The sequence below is a fragment of the Mesoplodon bidens genome, assembly GCF_964165515.1.
Source record: "Mesoplodon bidens genome assembly, chromosome: 15".
Classification (NCBI taxonomy): Eukaryota; Metazoa; Chordata; class Mammalia; order Artiodactyla; family Ziphiidae; genus Mesoplodon; species Mesoplodon bidens.
This window is the reverse complement of record NC_138171.1, coordinates 25,618,127-25,640,111: the sequence shown is the minus strand read 5'-3', so window position 1 is coordinate 25,640,111 and position 21,985 is coordinate 25,618,127. Positions and strand designations below refer to the sequence as shown.

Genomic DNA, 21,985 nt, shown 5'->3' with positions numbered 1-21,985 from the left:
AATTTGTAAGAAGTCAAAAAGAATGCCGTTGAGATAAGCTGAATTTATAACCTGGTTTCTTCCTTTCTCAGCCACTATCCTCACTGTTAACTCTCATGTCACGTCATCCCTTGACCTTACTGCCTTGTCTTAGATTCCTAGGATTGCCGTAACAAAGTACTATATACTGTGTGGCTTAAAACAACACTATTCTCTCCCAGTTCAAGAGGCCAGAAATCCAAAATCAAGGTATCAGCAGGGTTGATTCCTTCTTGGCCTCAGAGGAAGAATCTATTCTATACCTGTCGCCTAGCGACAGGTGTTTGCCTTGGCTTGTACATGGCAACATTCCAATCTCTGCCTCCACTGTCACGTGCGTTCTTTCTGTGGGACTATGTGTGTCTTCACATAGTAGACTTCCCTCTGTGTGAGTGTCTGTCTTTTCTCCTCTTCTTATAAGGACGTCATTCATACTGGATTTAGGAACTACCCAGGTAATCCAGGGTGATCTCCTCCCCTCAGGATCCTTAACTTAATTATATCTTCAAGGACATTTTTTCCAAATAAGGAAACATTCACAGTTCAAGGAATTAAGAGGTAGACATATTTTGGGGGGCCTAATTCAGCCTATTATACTAAGTAAGCATCTTCTTCACTTCTCAGTCCTCTAGGTAAATATGTTGGTATTTCAGATTGTTGTGACTATTTTTCTTTTATAGAAAATTCTGATTTCCATTCCTTTTATTCTCTACAGTTGGTGCTGACAAAAGGGTGCCAGCAATGCCTGGATCCCCGTGGAAGTGAAGATACAGTCAAGATCCTCACCTCCCACCATGCCACCCCTCCCACCAATAAATCCTGGAGGACCTAGGCCAGTGTCATTCACTCCTACAGCATGTGAGACCTCTGAATTACTTGGGTTTGTGGTTCACATGACATTTGGATCTAAATGAATGCCATTAAGCCTTCTATATATACTACTCAACATTTTCAAAATGGCTGTTAACACACACACATGTATCTTGGTTGTTTCTTTTCTAAGTTGCTTTTTCCTTCTGAGAATAGTACATAGCTGATTTAGGTATTTGGAAATGTAGTAGTCTAAATATTTTGTTTTCATACTTTTTGGCTTGTAAGTATCTATTTTAATTTCTTTGGCTCTAAAATAATGAATTTAAATTATTATATTGATGAATAGGATTCAAAGTAAATTTCATAAAATGATTGAACTACTCCAGGACTGTCTTAGTAAGGCTTTTTACAAAAAAAAAATTGCTTATTTTATTAGTTTACTAGGGCTGCTGTAACAAAATACCAAAGACTAGGTGGCTTAAATAACAGAAATTAACTTTTTCACAGTTCTGGAGGTTAGAAGTCCAAGATCCAGATGTCAGCAACTTTGGTCTCTTCAGAAGCCTCTTTCCTTGTCTTGCAGATAGCTGCCTTCATGCTGTGTCCTCTCATAGCCTTTCCTTGTGCATGTGCATCCTTGGTGCTTCCTCCTTTTCTTAGAAGTACAACAGTCATATTGGACTAGGACCTAGGCAGATGACCTCATTTAACCTTTAAGGGCCCTATCTCCAAATATAGTCACATTCTGGGGTACTGGGGGTCAGAACTTCAACATAGGAGTCTGGGAGGGGGATACAATTTAGTCCATAACAATTATATTAGACAATAAATAAAAGCTGTTCAGCCTAACTAGTCACCAAGGAAATGCAAACTAAAACCCAATGTAGTACCACATACACCCACAAGAATGTTCAGAATGAAAATGAATATCAAGTTTTGGAGAGTATGTGTGGAGCAACTTGAACAATCGTACATTGTTTATGAGAAAAATTTTTGGTAGTATCTACTAAAGCTGAATTTCCCCAAACCCTGTAACTCTGCAAATTTAGTCCTAAAACCTCAATTTAAAAAAGAAGGTTTAATTATTTATTGTCCCCAAACATTTGAAATTGAGTAACTGGAAGCTGTGACGATTTCAGCCAAAGTTTATGAAATGAAGTTTGATACCCTTTTTTCTTAAATTGTATTTTTTATCTCAAAGTTAAACAGCCTTAGATAAAGATAGATACTATCTTGAAGTGAAACAGATTTAAACCCAGGCTGTCATTCAAATTTCAAGATATAGACAGTAGGTGTGTGTGTGTGTGTGTGTGTGTGTGTGTGTGTGTGTGGTGTCAACCCTTTTGACTCCCATAGTTGCCTATTTAGGGATGAATATGTTTTATTTCAGAAAATGTGATCATACACTTTTACTGAAGAAATTGTAAAATAGCCCGTGTAAGTGTCAGGGTGGCAAAAAGCATAGTAATGTATTATTTTTACAGGTTGCTTCAAAAGAGGGCAGCTCTCCAATGGCAATGGACCTTTCTGTGAACACAAAGAAATGGTACACCATTGCAGCTGATTTTCTGTATTGCTGAGGTTGAGTGTTGAGCCTTCCTTTCCAGTAGCTCTAGTGTCCTTTATTGGAAGACACAGTAGAGACACCCTCTTTTTCTCAGCCTGTTAACCTTTTATGCAGTGAGCCATACACATACAGCATACACAGGTCATAACAGCTTAGCTAATTATGATATACACAGATGTGTGTTTAATCAAGAAGTAGACAGTCTTTCAAGGCAGTATAAATACAGAAAGAAATAAGTATAATCTGGTAAGTAAAATATTGGAAGCATGTACATGGGCAGCACAGAGCAAAGTTATTAAATCTAGTAGGAGCAGCGGAGTCTGTCAGATAATGCTTCTTCATACAGGTGATATGTTTTTAGACTTAGTTTTACTTTCTTAAATTTTCAAGCCTGGATATGATTAAATGAAAAATCTATTGACACTTAGGCACTAGGTAATTTTATTTCATTCATCAGGGAAGAAGGAGCTTTTCCTCCAAGAACATAGCTCTAGAGTTGTGTTCCAAATTAAAACTACAAGAAATGACTGTTAAGAACAATGGGCAGAGACTTCCCTGGTGCTGTAGTGGTTAACAATCCACCTGCCAATGCAGGGGACACAGGTTCAATCCCTGGTCCTGGAAGACCCCACATGCCACGGAGCAACTAAGCCCGTGCGCCACAACTACTGAGCCTGCGCACTTAGAGCCCGTGCTCTGCAACAAGAGAAGCCACCTCAATGAGAAGCCTGCACACCACAACAAAGTGTAGCCCAAGCTTGGCGCAGCTAGAGAAAGCCCACATGCAGCAACAAAGACCCAGCGCAGAGAAAAATCAAAATAAATACATAAATTTATTAAAAAAGAAAAAAGAACAACAGGCAAATAGGAAAACCGTAATTAATCACATGTATTATAATTTGATCAGAAATATAGAATGGAAGTGTCCCATATGGTATCTAGAAAATGCTATATTGAATGACCAAGAATTTGGCACTGTCAAGGCAGAGAAAAACTAATTTTGATGGACATGAATATTCTGAGTGGTCAAAGAGATACATATCTCATTGCAGGAATAGGTCACTAAACCTATAGCCTAGAAAAAAACATTTCTCACATTAACACAACTCTCTGCTTTCTGATTATCTTGTTCAAATGCTATATATTTTTAATATAAATTTATTTATTTAATTTATTTTTGGCTGCATTGGGTCTTTGTTGCTGCATGCGGGCTTTCTCTAGTTGTGGTGGGCAGGGGCTACTCTTCATTGCAGTGCCCGGGCTTCTCATTGCAGTGGCTTCTCTTATTGTGGAGCATAGGCTCTAGGTGCTCGGGCTTCAGTAGTTGTGGCATGCAGGCTCAGTAGTTGTGGCTCGCGGGCTCTAGAGCACAGGCTCAGTAGTTGTGGCGCACAGGCTTAGTTGCTCTGTGGCATGTGGGATCTTCCCAGACCAGGGCTTAAACCCGTGTCCCCTGCATTGGCAGGCGGATTCTTAACCACTGTGCCACCAGGGAAGCCCCCAGATGCTATATTTAAATTGACTGCTTAGATTCGTTGGGAACCTGAGGTTGGGAAGGAGTTGTCACATAAAAGATGGGCATGAGTGTCCAGTCATTGGAAATCCATATTCTACCAGACTCCTCTCATGCAGCCCATTGCAAGAAGTCTTAAAATCTACCCATCCCTCCCCTTGGCACCTGTAGAATTTAGATGTCCCTTCTCTTTGCCCTTGTAGCACTCATACTCTTCTAACACTTTATGTTATTCTGTTACCATTTTTTACCTGGCAACCTGTCTCACTATAAAGCAACATTGTTGAGGGCTGAAAACGTGTCTTGTGTACTCTTTTAACATGTGATTTACAAAATTCAAATGAATAAATGAAGGCAAATGCAAACAAAGAAGAAATGAACAGAGATCCTTATGTTTTGCACTTAAACCAAGTCTTTCTTTTAGTGAGCAACGGCATCAACCATTCTCCTCCCACCCTGAATGGTGCCCCATCACCACCACAGAGATTCAGCAATGGTCCTGCCTCTTCCACGTCATCTGCACTAACAAATCAACAGTTGCCAGCCGCTTGTGGTGCCCGGCAGCTCAGCAAGTTGAAACGTTTCCTCACCACTCTGCAACAGTTTGGCAATGACATCTCACCTGAGATTGGGGAGAAGGTGCGGACTCTTGTTCTAGCACTGGTGGTAAGTACATCACTGTCGACAGCTGCTTGAGTATATGGCTCAGAACTGAAGCCAGCAGAGAGGTTGTACATACTTCTCCTCATTCCCTAACTTGTAGCAGTGTGGCAGATTCTACAGTCTAGATTAGTTTAATTTGTATAATAATGTTGAATCATGGATTTCAGTTGTGGATAATGTTTATCAAAGAAACAGAAGCAAAATCTATAACGTTTACCATACTGTTTCTTATGGTATCAATTGAATTCAGATAAACAACTTTGAATTTCTCTTAAAAGTGAGTTTCAACAGGGCTTCCCTGGTGGCGCAGTGGTTGAGAGTCCGCCTGCCGATGCAGGGGACACGGGTTCGTGCCCCGGTTCGGGAGGATCCCACATGCTGTGGAGCAGCTGGGCCCGTGAGCCATGGCCGCTGAGCCTGGCGTCCGGAGCCTGTGCTCCACAGGGGGAGAGGCCACAACAGTGAGAGGCCCACATACAGCCAAAAAAAAAAAAAAAAAAAAAGTGAGTTTCAACAGACCCACTGAGGTCCAACTAAGTTTTGTTCCTTAATATATTCAGTGCCTGGTGCATTGTTTCCAAACCAGAGAAAAAAGACAAATGGTTTAATTTTCAAGATAATAAGTTGTGAAATTACAAGTTTTCTGGTCTAAATAAATAGTATCAAAGGGATTACATTCTTCAGCTCCTCATGCAAATACAATTTCTTTAGGATTTTCAAGGAACAAAGTTTTTTTTCCATACTGAGTGGCGAATCCATGATATAAGGTAGTGATCTTCTTACATTGACAGCTGGGAGGGGTTTGACTCTTAGTGTATATAAGGGACGAGCTTCCAGTTCTTAAGGTTTGTAAATTGAATTCCTCAAGATGTACCTCAACTAAAAGCACACTGTGCTCCTGCATGTTACTCTCTGTATGTGATAAAGATGAATCACAGTACTAAACTTTTACCAGGCAGTTGTCAAAGTGTAAGTCTGGACCCCTAGGATTTCTCGAGACCCTTTTTGGAAGTCCAGGAGGTCAAAAACATTTTCATAATAATACTAAAATGTTACTTGCCTTTTGACTCTTATTCTCTCATGACTGTATTGTGGAATTTTCTAGAGGCTGCATGACATAGGATGTTGAAACAGGTTAAATGCAGAAGCAGATTAGGAGAATCCAGCTCTCTTTTCTTAAGCTAGATAGCAGAGAGATTTGCAAAACTGTACAAACAGTGCCGTTCTCCTTACTACATTTTTTAACCATTTTTTAAAATTGAAGGATAGTTCATTTACAATGTTATGTTAGTTTCAGGTGTACCGCAAAGTGATTCAGTTATATTCTTTTTCAGATTCTTTTCCATTATAGGTTATTACAAGGTACTGAATCTAGTTCCCTGTGCTATAGAGCCAGCAGGTCCTTGTTGCGTATCTATTTTATACATAGTAGTGTGTACCTGTTAATCCCAAATTCCTAATTTATTCCTTCCCCACTTTCCCTTTTGGTAACCATAGTTTGTTTTCTATGCCCGTGAGTTATTTCTGTTTTGTAAACCAATTCATTTATATCATTTTTTTAGGGTCAACATTTAAGTGATAATTGGAATTCCCTGGCAGTCCAGTGGTTAGGACTCTGTGCTTTCACTGCTGTGGGCCATGGTTCAATCCCTGGTTGGTGAACTAAGATTCTTCAAGCTGCGCCACAAAGCCAAAAAAAAAAAAATTTCACTGATATCATATGCTATTTGTCTTTCTCTGCCTGACTTACTTCACTTAGTATGATAATCTCTTTCTAGATCCATCTATGTTGCTGTAAATGGCATTATTTCATTCATTTTTATGACTTAGTAATATTCCATTGTGTGTATATGCTGCATCTTCTTTATCCATTCATCTGTCAATGGACATTTAGGTTGTTTCCATGTCTTGGCTATTGTAAATACTGCTGCTGTGAACATAGGTGTGCATGTATCTTTTCAAATTATAGCTTTGCCCAGATATATGCTCAGCAGCATATGACAACTCTATTTTTAGTTTTTTGAGCAAACTCCATACTTTTCTCCATAGTGGCTGCACCAATTTACATTCCCAACAGTGGGAATGTCAAAGAAAAAGGAGGTTTCCTTTTTCTCCATACCCTCTCCAGCATTTATTATTTGGAGACTTCTTAATGATGGCCATTCTGACCAGCGTGAGATGGTACCTCATTGTAATTTTGATTTGCATTTCTCTAGTAATTATCAGTGTTGAGCATCTTTTCATGTGCCTGTTGGCCATGTGTATATCTTCTTTGGAGAAACGTCTATTTTGGTCTTCTGCCTACTTTTTTTTTAATTGGGTTGTTTGGTTTTTTGATATTAAGCTATATGAGCTGTTTGTATATTTTGGAGATTAATCTCTTGTCAGTTGCATTGTTTGCAAGTGTTTTCTCCCAGCCTGTAGATTGTCTTTTCATTTTGTATATGGATTCCTTTGCTGGGCAAAAGCTTTTAAGTTTAATTAGATCCCATTTGTTGATTTATTTTTTTATTTCCTTACTCTAAGAGATGGATCCAAAAAAATATTGCTGTGATTTACGTCAAAGAGTGTTCTGCCTATGTTTTCCTCTAGGAGTTTTACAGTATCCAGTCTTATATTTAGGTCTTTAATCCATTTTGGGTTTATTTTTCTGTATGGTGTTAGAGAATGTTCTAATTTCATTCTTTTACATATAGCTGTCCAGTTTTCCCAGCACCACTTATTGAAGAGACTGTCTTTTCTGCGTTGTATATTCTTGCCTCCTTTGTTGTAGATTAATTGAGCATAAGTGCATGGGTTTATTTCTGGGCTTTCTATCCTTTTCCATTGATCTGTGTGTCTGTTTTTGTGCCAGTACCATACTTTTTTGATTACTGTAGCTTTGTAGTAGAGTCAAGTTAGGGAGTGTGATTCCTCCAGCAGTGTTTTTTCTCAAGATTGTTTTGGCTATTCGGGATCTTCTGTGTTTCCACACACATTAAAAATTTTTTTGTTCCAGTTCTGTGAAAAATGCCATTGGTGATTTGATAGGGATTGCATTGAATCTGTAGATTTCCTTGGGTAGTATGGTCATTTTAACAATAGTCATTCTTCTAATCCAAAACAAGGTATATCTTTGCATCAGTTTGTGTCATCTTCAGTTTCTATCATCAGTGTCTTATAGTTTTGGGGTACAGGTATTATCCCTCCTTAGATACATTTATTCTAGGTATTTTATTCTTTTTGATGCAGTGTTAAGTGGGATGGTTTGCTTAATTTCTCTTTCTGATATTTTGTTGTTAGTGTATAGAAATGCAACAGATTTCTGTATATTAATTTTGTATCCTGCAACTTTATTGACTTCATTGATGAGCTCTAAAATTTTTCTGGTAGCATCCTTAGGATTTTCTGTATGTAGCAAAATGTCGTCTGCAAACAGTGACGGTGTTGCTTTTAATTTTCCAGATTGGATTCCTTTTATTTTTTTTTCTTCTCTGATTGATGTGGCTGGGACTTCCAAAACTATGTTGAATAAAAATGGCAAGAGTGGGAATCCTTGTCTTGTTCCTGATCTTAGAGGAAATGCTTTCAGCTTTTCACCCTTGAGTATGCTGTTAGGTGTCGGTTTGTCATATATGGCCTTTATTATGCTAAGTAGGTTCTCTCTTTGCCCACTTTCTGAAGAGTTTTTTATCATAAATCGGTGTTGAATTTTATCAGAAGCTTTTTCTGCGTCTGTTGAGATGATCATACAGTTTTTATTCTTCAGTTTGTTAATGGGTGTATAACATTGATTAATTTGTGGTGATCATGGTGTATAATCCTTTTAATGTACTGTTGGATTCTGTTTGCTAGTATTTTGTTGAGGATTTTTGCATCTGTGTTCATCAGTGGTATTGGCCTGTAATTTTCTTTTTTTTTTTTTGTAATATCTTTATCAGGGTGATTGTGACCTCGTAGAATGAGTTCAGAAGTGTTCCTCCCTCTGCCATTTTTTGGAATAGTTTCAGAAGGATAGGTATTAACTCTTCTTTAAATGTTTGGTATAATTCACCTGTGAAGCCATCTGGTCTTGGACTTTTGTTTGTTGGGAGTTTTTAAGTTGCTTATTTAATTTCTTTTTTAAAAAATTTTATTTATTTTTGGCTGTGTTGGGTCTTTGTTGCTGCGTGCGGGCTTTCTCTAGTTGTGGCAAGTGGGGGCTACTCTTTGTTGCGGTGTACGGGTTTCTCATCGTGGTGGCTTCCCTTGTTGCAGAGCACGGTCCCTAGAGCATGCGGGCTTCAGTAGTTGTGGCTCACAGGCTCTAGAGCGCAAACTCTGTAGTTGTGGCTCACTGGCTTAGTTGCTCTGCGGCATGTGGGATCTTACTGGACCAGGGATCGAGCCCATGTCCCCTGCATTGGCAGGCAGATTTTTAACCACTGCGCCACTGGGGAGATCCCAGGTTGCTTATTTAATTTCATTACTGGTAATTGGCCAGTTCATATTTTCTGTTGCTTCCTGGTTCAGTCTTGGCAGATTGTACATTTCTAAGAATTTGTCCATTTCTTCTAGGTTGTCCATTTTATTGGTATATAGCTGCTCCTAGTAGTCTCTTAACATCCTTTGTGTTTCAGTGGTGTCAGTTGTAACTTCTCCTTTTCTGATTTTATTGATTTGGGCCCTCTCCCTTTTTTTACTTGATGAGGTTTATCAATTCTGGTTATCTTTTCAGAGAACCAGTTTTTAGTTTCATTGATGTTTTCTTTTTTTAGTCTCTACTTCATTTATTTCTGCTGTGATCTTTATGATTTCTTTCCTTCTACTAACTTTGGGTTTTGTTTGTTCTTCTCTAGTTGCTTTAGGTATAAGTTTAGGTTGTTCATTTGAGATTTTTCATGTTTCCTGAGGTAAGCTAGTATCACTATAAACTTCCCTCTTAGAACTGCTTTTGCTGTGTCCCATGGGTTTTGGATTGTTGTGTTTTCGTTTTCATTTGTCTCTAGGTATTTTTTATTTCCTCTTTGATTCCTTCAGTGATCCATTGGTTGTTCAGTAGCATGTTGTTTAGCCTCCAAGTGTTTGTGTTTTAAAAGATGCTTGATATGATTTCAGTTTTCTTAAATTTACCAATTTCTTGCCCATCATGTGATCTGTCCTGGAGAATGTTCCATTTACATGTGAAAAGAATTTGTATCCTGCTGCTTTCAGATGGAATGCCCTATAAATATCACTTAAGTCCATCTGGTCTAATGTGTCATTTAAGGCCTGTTTTTCCTTACTGATTTTCTGTCTGGATGATCTGTCCATTGATGTAAATGGGGTATTAAAGTTCCCCACTATTATTGTGTTACCATCAGTTTCTCCTTTTATGTCTGTTAACATTTGCCTTATAAATTGAGGTGCTCCTATGTTGTGTGCATATGTATTTACAATTGTTCTATCTTCTTCTTGGATTGATCCTTTGATCATTATGTTTGTTTGTTTGGTTTTTTTTGGCCACGCTCCTTAGCTTGTGGGATTTTAGTTCCTCGACCAAAGATTGAACCCAGGCCCCCGGCAGTGAGAGCACAGAGTCCTAATTACTGGACCACTAGGGAATTCCCAGTCATAGCCTTTTTCGTTCTTTTAAAAAAAATTTTATATATTTATTTGTTTATTTATTTGGTTGCACCAGGTCTTAGTTGCAGCAGGTGTGTTCCTTAGTTGCGGCTTGGTGGCTTCTTAGTTGTGGCATGCAAACTCTTCATTGCGGCATGCATGTGGGATCTAGTTCCCTGACGAGGGATCGAACCCAGGCCTCCTGCATTGTGAGCGCGGAGTCTTCCACTGCAACACCAGGGAAGTCCCCACAGTCTTTATTTTAAAGTCTCTCTTGTCTGATATGAGTATTGCTACTCCAACTTTCTTTTGATTTCCATTTGCATGGAATACCTCTTCCTATCTCCTCACTTTCAGTCTGTATTTGTCTCGAAATCTGAAGTGAGTCTCTTGTAGGCAGCATGTATATATGGGTCCTGTTTTTGTATCCATTCAGCAGTCTGTTTTTGGTTGGAGCATTTAGTCCATTTACATTTAGAGTAATTATTGTTATGCATGTACGTATTGCCATTTTGTTAATTGTTTTGGATTTGGTTTTGTAGGTCTATTTTTCACCTTTCTTCTTTTGTTCTCTTCTGTGATTTGATGACTATCTTTAGTGTTGTGTTTGCATCCCTATTTCTTTTTTGTATGTATATTTCTTATAGATTTTGTAGAGCAGCCTGTATATATAGGTTTTTGTAGAGCAGGTTTTTGTACAGCAGCCTATATATATATATATATATACATGCTTGTGTTAAGTTGCTGATCTCTTACTTTCAAATGGGTTTTAGATACCCTGCATTTGTACTCTGCTCCCCTCAAGATTATTGTTTTTGATATTATATTTTACATCTAATTGTTCTGTGTGTTCCTTTTCTTTTTAAAAATTTATTTTATTTATTTATTTTTGGCTGCATTGGCTCTTTGTTACTGTGCGTGGGCTTTCTCTACTTGTGGTAAGCAGGGCTTACTCGTAGTTACAGTGCGCGGTCTCCTCATTGTGGTGGCTTCTCTTGTTGCGGAGCACAGGCTCTAGGCGTGCGGCTTCAGTAGTTGTGGCACACGGCTCAGTAGTTGTCGCTTGCGGGCTCTAGAGCACAGGCTCAGTAGTTGTGGCGCATGGGTTTAGTTGCTCTGTGGCCTGTGGGATCATCCGGACCAGGGCTTGAACCCATGTTCCCTGCTTTGGCAGGCAGATTCTTAACTACTGTGTCACCAGGGAAGTCCATTTTGTGTGTTTCTTAACTGCTTATTGTGGATACAGAAATTTTACTACTTTTATCTTTTAACTACCTCCCCAGTAGCTTTGTATATGGATGAGTTCCTACCTTTATTATATATTTGCCTTTACCAGTAAGCGTTTCCATTTCATAATTTTCTTGTTTCTAATTGTGGCCTTTTCTTTTCTGCCTAGAGAAGTTCCCTTAGCATTTGTCATAAAGCTGGTTTAGAGTGCTGAATCCTTTTAGCTTTTGCTTGTCTGTTAAGCTTTTGATTTCTCCACCAAATCTGAATGAGAGCCTTGCTGGGTAGAGTATTCTTGGTTGTAGGTTTTTCTCTTTCATCACTTTAAGTGTATTGTGCCACTCCCTTCTGGTCTGGAGAGTTTCTGCTGAAAAAAATCAGCTGATAGCCTTATTAGGAGTTCCTTTGTGTGTTATTTGTTGCTTTTCCCTTATTGCTTTTAATATTCTCTCTTTATCTTTAATTTTTGTCATTTCGATTACAGTGTGTCTTGGTGTGTTTCTCTGCAGGTTAGTCTTGTATGGCAGGGATCCCCAACCCCTGGGCCATGGACCAGTAGCAGTCCGTGGCCTGTTAGGAGCTGGGCCGCACAGCAGGAGGTGAGTGGCGGGAGAGTGAGCTAAGCTTCATCTGCCACTCCCCATCGCTCGCATTAATGCCTGAACCATCCCATCCCCCACCCCACCCCCTGTGGAAAAATTATCTTCCATGAAACCAGTCCATGGTGCCCAAAAGGTTGGGGACTGCTGCTGTATGGGACTCTGTACCTCCTGGACTTGGGTGACTATTTCCTTTCCCAGGTTAGGGAAGTCATCAGCTATTATCTCTTCACACATTTTCTCGGGCCCTTTCTCTCTTTCTCTACTCCTTCTGGGTCCCCTATAATGCAAACATTAGTGCGCTTGATGTTGTTCCAGAGGTCTCTTACACTGTCTTCATTTCTTTTCATTCTTTTTTCTCTTTGATGGCAGTGATGTCCACTATTCTGTGTTTCAGCTCACTGATCCATAATCCTGCCTCGTTTAGTCTACTGTTGATTCCTTCTAGTGTATTTTTCATTTCCGTCATTATATTCTTCACTTCTGTTTGGTTGTTCTTTATATTTTCTAATTCTTTGTTAAAACTGCTAGTTTATTGCTCTCTGCATCCATTTTCCTCCCACGTCCTGTGATCATCTTTATGATCATTACTCAACTCTTTCTCGGGTAGATTGCCTATCTCCACATCACTGGTTCTTCTTCTGGGGTTTTATCTTGTTCCTTTGTCTGAAACAATCCTCTGTCACCGCCTTTTTTTTAAATGTTTATTTATTTGGCTGCACCAGGTCTTAGTTGCAGCACATGGGATCTTCATTGCCATGTGCGGGATCTTTTACTTGCAGCAAGCATGCAGGATCTTTTTTTTTTTAGTTGCGGCATGCGGGGTCTTTAGTTGTGGCATGCAAACTCTCAGTTGCAGCATGTGAGATCTAGTTCTGTGACGAGGGATCGAACCCTGGCCCCCTGCATCCAGAGCATGGAGTCTTAGCCACTGGACCACCAGGGAAGTCCCCGCCTCATTTTGTCTAAATTGCTATTTGTATTTTTATGTATGTGATAGGTTAGTTATGTTTCTCAGCCTTAGAGGAGTGGTCCTCTGTAGGAAATATCCTATGTGTCCCAGCAATGCACTCCCCTCTCATCACCCAAGGGCCACAGGCCAACTGGTCCCAGGGTAGTGTCTCACCTGCATTTGCAGAGTTGCAGCAAAAATCTGTATCCACCACAAGTGCTTGAAGTTATTGCCTTTTTGAAGAAAAACACACTTCTGGCAGCAAATTGCATGTCTTGTGCAATCTTGCTTAACTTCAATACTGCAGCCAACGCCATGCTGCACCAAGTGTGTATACTACATTTTTGAGATAAGTACAGTTATTTTGAAATGAGTTAATAATAAATATTGTTTAAATTCCCAGCTTTAATTTCAGATATAGTGATTATCAATAGATGTAACCCATATTAATTAGAGGGATTATGAGACTAAAATGCTTATGAACTGCTGCTTTAAAAGATGACTCAGTATTGTACAGAGGAAACCACTTTCATACAAGGCAAAATGCAATAAATGACTTTTTCATCATTTGAGATTCTATCCCTGTTGTTTTGTGTAACTGTAGGTGAGTCATTGTCGTTGCTGTATAATGTTTCATTGTAGGAATATACCACAGTTTGTACTTTTTGATGGACATTTGAGTTGTTTATATGTTGAGGCAGCATCAGGGTTCCCCCAGTACCAGCCCCATGTCTTGAGATTTGCTAGAATTGTCCGGATTTGGCGTATACTTGTGTGCTCACAGCTAAGATTTTTTTTTTTTTTTGGCTGCATCAGGTCTTAGTTGCGGCCCATAGGATCTTTGTTGAGGCATGCGGGATCTTTCGTTACAGCGTGCAGGCTCTTCATTGTGGTGCACAGGCTTCTCTTTAGTTGTGGCATGCAGGTTTTCTCTTCTCTAGTTGTGGCGCGCAGCTTCCAGAGCGCCTGAGCTCTGTACTTTGTGGCACACGGGCTTTAGATGAGGCGCACGGGCTCAGTAGTTGTGGTGCTTGGGCTTAGTTGTCCTGCAGCATGTGGGATCTTAGTTCCCTGACGAGAGATCAAACCTGCGTCCCCTGCATTGCAAGGCGGATTCTTTACCACTGGGCCACCAGGGAAGTCCCTAAGATTTAATACACAGGCATAATAAGCATACACAGCTGGATCAGAAAGGTGAGAAACACAGTTGGGATCTGGAGGAATCCATATATAGGCTTCCTTTTTCTCCTGTATGAACGGTCACACAGAGTTCACTCTTCCCCCAGCAGTGAAAATACAGCAACTTATGTGTGATGTTTCTGCCCAGGGAACCACATTAAACCCTCAATGCCCAAGGTTTTTTCTGGGGTCTGGGCACATAAGCACTTTTGGCGTAGCACCTAGGAAACTCCAGACTCATGGAAGGAAAAGTGGTGTTTAGCATCAATCAGAGTTTGTAAAAATAGTACCCCCATCCATTAGGGAAACATTTTGTTTGTTTGTTTGGGGTGGGAGTGGGGTCCCTGTATTGGTCAATTTTGAAAGCATTATGGAAAAGTCTTTCTGGCTCTAGACTAATAAAAGTGGCCTTAAATGTCAAAATGAGTTTGAGCATAATTGGAAGCAAAGTAGCCATCAGAATGTTATGCCAATTGCAGCAGCAAATTACTTTAAGTAGATTCTGCTTAATTTCAAGAGTAAAAGAAAAAAATGACAGTTCAATTACATGCGTGCATGCGTGCACACACACACACACACACACACACACAGAAAGTGAATTGTTTTCTAGCTATGTAGGAATATGTAGATGTAGCCAATCATCTCTGTTAAATGGCTGTGCTTGGGGTAATGTTGCTTTTTTTTTTCCAAATTTTTGAAATTGTGTCATCATGAGGACGTGGTAAAATACATATAGCACAAAATTTACCATCTTAACCATTTTTAAGTGTACAATTCAGTGGTATTAAGTATATTCATTGTGCAACTATCACCACCGTCCACCTTCAGAACACTTTTCATCTTTCAAAACTGTAACTCTGTGCCATTAAACAGTAATTTCCCATTTCCTTCTTTCCCCGGCTTCTGTCAGCCACCATTCTACTTGACTACTCCAGGTACCTCCTATTAGTGAAATCACATAGTATTTGTCTTTTTGTAGCTGACTCATTTCACTTAGCGTAATGTTGGCAAGGTTTATCCCCGCTGTAGCATGTGTTACAATTTTTTACCTTGCAAGCAGGCTTTCCTAAGGTTAGCAGTTGTAGACCAGCTGTGTTAACTCTTTTCTGTACAGGGGCCATTACAAATAATGAGCATTTTTATTTATGGTACATGTGTGCAAGCACTGCACTGAACAATGGAATTGTGATTTCATAGGGTATACATGTATATAAATTTAGTAAATAAGGTCAAATGGTTTTCCCAAGTTTTATACCAATTTATAATCTCACATACTGAGATTTTCATTCAGATCAGCGTCTTAGTCCTTTTAGGCTCTTAAAATAGAATACCGGGCTTCCCTGGTGGCGCAGTGGTTGAGAGTCCGCCTGCCGATGCAGGGGACGCGGGTTTGTGCCCGGGTCCGGAATGATCCCACATGCCGCGGAGCGGCTAGGCCCGTGAGCCATGGCCGCTGAGCCTGCGTGTCCGGAGCCTGTGCTCCACAACGGGAGAGGCCACAACAGTGAAAAGCACGCGTACCAAAAAAAAAAAAAAAAATAGAATACCATAGACTAGGTGGTTTATAAACAAACAATATTCATCTCTCATAGTTCTGAAGGTTGGTAAGTCCAAGATCAAGGTGTCAGCAGATTTGGTGTCTCATGAGAGCCCACTTCCTGGTTCATAGATGGCCATCTTCTTACTGTTTCCTCACAGGGCGGAATGGGCAAGAGAGCTCCTTGGTGTCTTTTTTATAAGGGCACTAATACCGTTCACTAGGGCTCTGTCCTCATGACCTAGCCACCTCCCAAAGGCCTCACTTCCAAATATCAACACATTGGAAATGAGGTTTCAGCATAGGAATTTTGAGGGCTTACAAAAACATATAGTCTAGGGCTTCCCTTGTGGCTTAGTGGTTGAGGGTCCGCCTGCCGATGCAGGGGACACGGGTTCGTGACCCGGTCCGGCAGGATCCCACGTGCTGCGGAGCAGCTGGGCCCGTGAGCCATGGCCACTGAGCCTGCGCGTCCGGAGCCTGTTCTCCGCAATCGGAGAGGCCACAGCAGTGAGAGGCCTGCGTACCGCAAAACAAAACAAAAATAAACATATAATCTATAGCAATTGATATTGAAACTATAAATATTTTCGGAGACAATACAAGGTGAGGAATGTTTGTTAAATTTAATATCCATTCATTCTTCAAAAACAAACAGCAAACCACTTATAGCAGGAACTTCCTTAATCTGATGACAGTTGTGTGTATAAACACACTTTAGCAAGCCTATGATAAGTGGTGAAATTTCAAAAGCTTTCCCTCTGCTATTAGGAACCAGATAGGATCTCTTTTCTCTTCACTGTAATCCTGAATATTATAGCCTAGCAAATAAGATATAAGGATTAGAGGTACTTCCCTGGTGGTCCAGTGGATAAGACTCCATGCTTCCAATGCAGGGGGTCCAGGTTCAATCCCTGGTCAGGGAACTAGATTCTGCATGCATGCAGCAACTAAGAGTTCACATTCTGCAACTAAGAGTCCACATGCCACAACTAAAAAGTCGAATGCCCAACTAAGGAGCCTGCGTGCCTCAGCGAAGATCCCACGTGCCCCAACTAAGACCCAGCACAGCCAAAATAAATAAACAATACATAAATAAAAAATATATTTTTAAAAATATATAAGGATTGGAGAAACATTAATAAAACTGCCATTATTCATAGATAAAATGATTGCCTTATGTGTATTGCATTTGAGCTTACCAATCCGTTATTTTTCCTTTTCTTTCCTTTCCTTTCTTTTTCTTTTTTCTTAACTTTCCTTTTTCCTTTTTCTTTTTCTCTTTTTTTCTACCATCTTGTTGAAAACATTGTCCAATTTGGAGGAGAATTAACACCTTTAGATTATTATATTTCTGTATCCGTGAAAGCCTTATTTGGTCTTTTTTGTTTTATAGATTTGTTTTTATTTCTTTATTTATTTTGGCTGCTCTGAGTCTTCTTTGCTGTGCACGGACTTTCTCTAGTTGTGGCTAGTGGGGTCTACTCTTCGTTGTGGTGCAAGGGCTTCTCATTGCGATGGCTTCTCTTGTTCGGAGCACAGGCAATAAGTGTGCAGGCTTCAGTAGTTGTGGCACGCAGGCTTTAGTAGTTGTGGCTCACGGGCTCTAGAGTGCAGGCTCAGTAGTCATGGTGCACAGGCTTAGTTGCTCCATAGCATGTGGGATCTTCCCAGACCAGGGCTCGGACCCGTGTCCCCTGCGTTGGCAGGTGGATTCTTAACCACTGTGCCACCAGGGAAGCCCTTATTTTGTCTTGTATTTATGAAAGGAATCATTAAGATTTTGGCAGGCATATGTAAATGGAACAGTCATTCCATGTGAAGGAGACTTCGTTAGCAAAGTCAGAAAAGGCCACACAGTTAGGTAGCAAGAGTTTTGTTCACCTGTTTGCATTTGGTGTTTCTGGTGTGTAAGAGAAGAGGTAAAGTGCTGGTGGTCCTTAACTGTACCAGGAAGCAAGCGTGACAATTTCCACTTCAAGGTAAAGGTAAATGTTTTGTACTCTGGCTACTTATTTGGAGAATACACATTCTGGAAGGTAGTTTTATACCTTAAACTAGACAGTTCCTTTGACCTACCAGTATCTCTCCTTGACATTCATCCTAAGAAAATAATAAACAATGTGCACTAACATTATTTATAATGTCAAAAAATTTGAACCACCTAAATGTTCTATAAAAGCCTAAGTAGGGCTTCCCTGGTGGCGCAGTGGTTGAGAGTCCGCCTGCCGATGCAGGGGACACGGGTTCGTGCCCCGGTCCGGGAAGATCCCACATGCCGCGGAGCGGCTGGGCCCGTGAGCCATGGCCGCTGAGCTTGCGCGTCCGGAGCCTGTGCTCCGCAACGGGAGAGGCCACAGCAGTGAGAGGCCCGCGTACCGCAAAAAAAAAAAAAAAAAAAAAGCCTGAGTAGAGTGTCCTTATCCCTATGGTGAGCCACAGCCACACACCCCCCCGCCTCTGCAGGAGACCGTCCAACACTAGCAGCTGGAGAATGCCGGAGGAGACCTTAAGGATGGCCACCACCACTATGAAGGAGCTGTTGTCATTCTGGATGCGGGTGCTCAGTATGGAAAAATCATAGACCGGAGAGTGAGGGAACTGTTTGTGCAGTCTGAAATCTTCCCCTTGGAAACACCAGCATTTGCCGTAAAAGAGCAAGGATTCCGTGCTATTATCATCTCTGGAGGACCTAATTCCGTGTATGCAGAAGATGCTCCCTGGTTTGATCCAGCAATATTCACTATTGGCAAGCCTGTTCTTGGAATTTGCTATGGCATGCAGATGATGAATAAGGTATTTGGAGGTACTGTGCACAAAAAAAGTGTTAGAGAAGATGGAGTCTTCAGTATTAGTGTGGATAACACATGCTCGTTATTCAGGGGCCTTCAGAAGGAAGAAATTGTTTTGCTTACCCATGGAGATAGTGTAGACAAAGTAGCCGATGGATTCAAGGTTGTGGCACGTTCTGGGAGTATAGTGGCAGGTATAGCAAATGAATCTAAAAAATTATATGGAGCCCAGTTCCACCCTGAAGTTGGCCTTACAGAAAATGGGAAAGTAATACTGAAAAATTTCCTCTTCGACATAGCTGGGTGCAGTGGGACCTTCACTGTGCAGAACAGAGAACTTGAGTGCATTCGAGAGATCAAAGAGAGAGTTGGCACATCAAAAGTTTTGGTTTTGGGCTTCCCTGGTGGCGCAGTGGTTGAGAGTCCACCTGCCGATGCAGGGGACACAGGTTCGTGCCCCGGTCCGGGAAGATCCCACATGCTGCAGAGCGGCTGGGCCCGTAAGCCATGGCTGCTGAGCCTGCGCATCTGGAGCCTGTGCTCCGCAACGGGAGAGGCCACAACAGTGAGAGGCCCACGTACCACCAAAAAAAAAAAAAAAAAAAAAAAAAGTTTTGGTTTTGCTCAGTGGTGGAGTAGACTCAACAGTTTGTACAGCTTTGTTGAATTGTGCTTTGAACCAAGAGCAAGTCATTGCTGTGCACATTGATAATGGCTTTATGAGAAAACGAGAAAGTCAGTCTGTTGAAGAGGCCCTCAAAAAGCTTGGAATTCAAGTCAAAGTGATAAATGCTGCTCATTCTTTCTACAATGGAACAACAACTCTGCCAATATCAGATGAAGACAGAACTCCACGAAAGAGAATTAGCAAAACCTTAAATATGACTACGAGTCCTGAGGAGAAAAGAAAAATCATTGGGGATACTTTTGTTAAGATTGCCAATGAAGTAATTGGAGAAATGAACCTGAAACCAGAGGAGGTTTTCCTTGCCCAAGGTACTTTACGGCCTGATCTAATTGAAAGTGCATCCCTTGTTGCAAGTGGCAAAGCTGAACTCATCAAAACCCATCATAACGACACAGAGCTTATCAGAAAGTTGAGAGAGGAGGGAAAAGTCATAGAACCTTTGAAAGATTTTCATAAAGATGAAGTAAGAATCTTAGGCAGAGAACTTGGACTTCCAGAAGAGTTAGTTTCCAGGCATCCATTCCCAGGTCCAGGCCTGGCAATCAGAGTAATATGTGCTGAGGAACCTTATATCTGTAAGGATTTTCCTGAAACCAACAATATTTTGAAAATAGTAGCTGATTTTTCTGCAAGCGTTAAAAAGCCACATACACTATTACAGAGAGTCAAAGCCTGCACAACAGAAGAGGATCAGGAGAAGCTGATGCAAATTACAAGTCTGCATTCACTGAATGCCTTCCTGCTACCAATTAAAACTGTGGGTGTGCAGGGTGACTGTCGTTCTTATAGTTATGTGTGTGGAATCTCCAGTAAGGATGAGCCTGACTGGGAATCTCTTATTTTCCTGGCTAGACTTATACCTCGCATGTGTCACAACATTAACAGAGTTGTCTATATATTTGGCCAACCAGTTAAAGAACCTCCTACAGACGTTACTCCCACTTTCTTGACAACAGGGGTGCTCAGTACTTTACGCCAAGCTGATTTTGAGGCCCATAACATTCTCAGGGAGTCTGGGTATGCTGGGAAAATCAGCCAGATGCCGGTGATTTTGACACCTTTACATTTTGATCGGGACCCACTTCAGAAGCAGCCTTCGTGCCAGAGATCCGTGGTTATTCGAACCTTTATTACTAGTGATTTCATGACTGGTATACCTGCAACCCCTGGCAATGAGATCCCTGTAGAGGTGGTGTTAAAGATGGTCACTGAGATTAAGAAGATTGCTGGTATTTCTCGAATTATGTATGACTTAACATCAAAGCCCCCAGGAACTACTGAGTGGGAGTAATAAACTTCTTGTTCTACTAAAAAAAAAAAAAAAAGCCTGAGTAAATGACAGTACCTCAGTTTAATGGAATATGATGTAGTATATCAAGACTGGTTCAGAGGTATAACAGAAAGGTATACTTCTTCCTATTCCTCCTGACAAATACAGCAAAAAAAACAATGGACGTTATGTATAAAACAAAAGTAAGAAGACCCTGAAAGATGGAGAGAAGAAGGCAGATTGGCTAGTGACCTTGAGACTCAAGTACACAGCAGTGAGTTCCCTTGGCTTTGTGCTGTCATCATATATCCTGGACTGTGGTCTGGAGAAGCCAGTATTATGGAAATACTAATGAGCACAGACAAAAAGCAAACAAACCAAAACCCACAAAAAAAAAACCCACCTCATTCTAGCCAAAGGACTAGGAAAGGAGCAACCAAGCAAGATACAAAACTTTTGGACAAAAATCACTCTGTGGCAGTCAAACACCTCAGGAAAAAAACCACAATAATGTACACCCTTCCCCCTCCCGTACAAGGCCTATTGGGGAGCCTGAGCTCCCACCCTTGCCCAGCAGTAGGGAACCCCTCTTTCCTTCTACAAATCAACAGAAGTTGAGTGGGGAGCTTGGGATTATACCCCACCTGACAGCATCAGAGATTCTTCTCTTCCCAATGGCACACTATCAGAGGATGCCTCAAAAATAGAAGATGTAGATAAGATCTGGAGTCTTACAACATAGAGCCCAAAACATCGAGGATACAGCAGAAAATCACTTGTCATACCAAGAACTGACCATCTCAAGTGGAATGAGAAAAGGTAACCAACAAACCTCAGTTAAGATGACCCAGATGTTTGAAATATGTGACGGGTTTTGAAGCAGCCATCATAAAAATGCTTCAGTGAGCAGTTATCAACACAAATGAAGAAATACAAAGCCTCAGCAAGGAAATAGAAGATATAAAGAAGAACTAAATGGAAAGTTGAGAACTGACAAATATAATAATGAAATTAAAAACTCAGTGATGGGGACTTCCCTGGTGGCACAGTGGATAAGAATCTGTCTGTGAATGCAGGAGGCACAGGTTCGAGCGCTGGTCCTGGAAGATCCCACATGCCGCGGAGCAACGAAGCCCGTGAGCCACACCTACTGAGCCTGTGCTCTAGAGCCAGTGTGCCCCAACCACTGAGCTCGCATGCCACAACTGCTGAGCCTGCGTGCCTGAAGCCCATGCTCTCCAACAAGAGAAACCACCGCAAGGAGAAGCCCGCACACCGCAACGAGGAGCGACCCCCACTCACAATGACTACAGAAAGCCCACACAGCAACAAAGACCCAATGCAGCCAAATAAATAAATAAATATTAAAAAAAAAAAAACTCAGTGATGGACTCAACAGTAGACTGTAGAGAACAGAGGAAAGAATCAGTGAACTTGAAGCTGGAATGACAGAAAACTACCCAGTCTATTTATTGGGAAGTCCACTACCCAATCTAAACAACATACAGCAAATAAGTAAAAAAACATGGACGGAACCTCAGGGATTTAAAAGCGTCTAACAAAAGATCTGAGTCACAGTAGGAGGAGAGAAAGAATGTGGGGCTG

General features: G+C 40.9%; 2 protein-coding genes across 2 annotated transcripts in view; both read left to right on the top strand.

The window, feature by feature from the left end:
- Positions 1 to 759: 759 nt before the first annotated feature.
- Positions 760 to 21,985, top strand: part of LOC308629380 (protein CBFA2T2-like) — a gene marked incomplete at its 5' end in the record, with an annotated part of 34,334 nt that continues 13,108 nt past the window's right edge. Inside the window, 3 exon segments of the mRNA XM_081257155.1 lie at positions 760 to 772; positions 775 to 876; positions 4,336 to 4,577. Coding sequence (XP_081113281.1) covers positions 760 to 772; positions 775 to 876; positions 4,336 to 4,577 — 357 coding nt within the window.
- Positions 13,230 to 20,469, top strand: LOC308629034 (GMP synthase [glutamine-hydrolyzing]-like; the record flags this gene model as incomplete). Its single annotated transcript, XM_081256479.1, has 3 exons — positions 13,230 to 13,241; positions 18,115 to 18,826; positions 19,035 to 20,469. The coding sequence occupies 3 exons, from the start codon at positions 13,230 to 13,232 to the stop codon at positions 20,399 to 20,401; spliced, it is 2,091 nt and encodes a 696-aa protein (XP_081112605.1). The 3' UTR covers positions 20,402 to 20,469.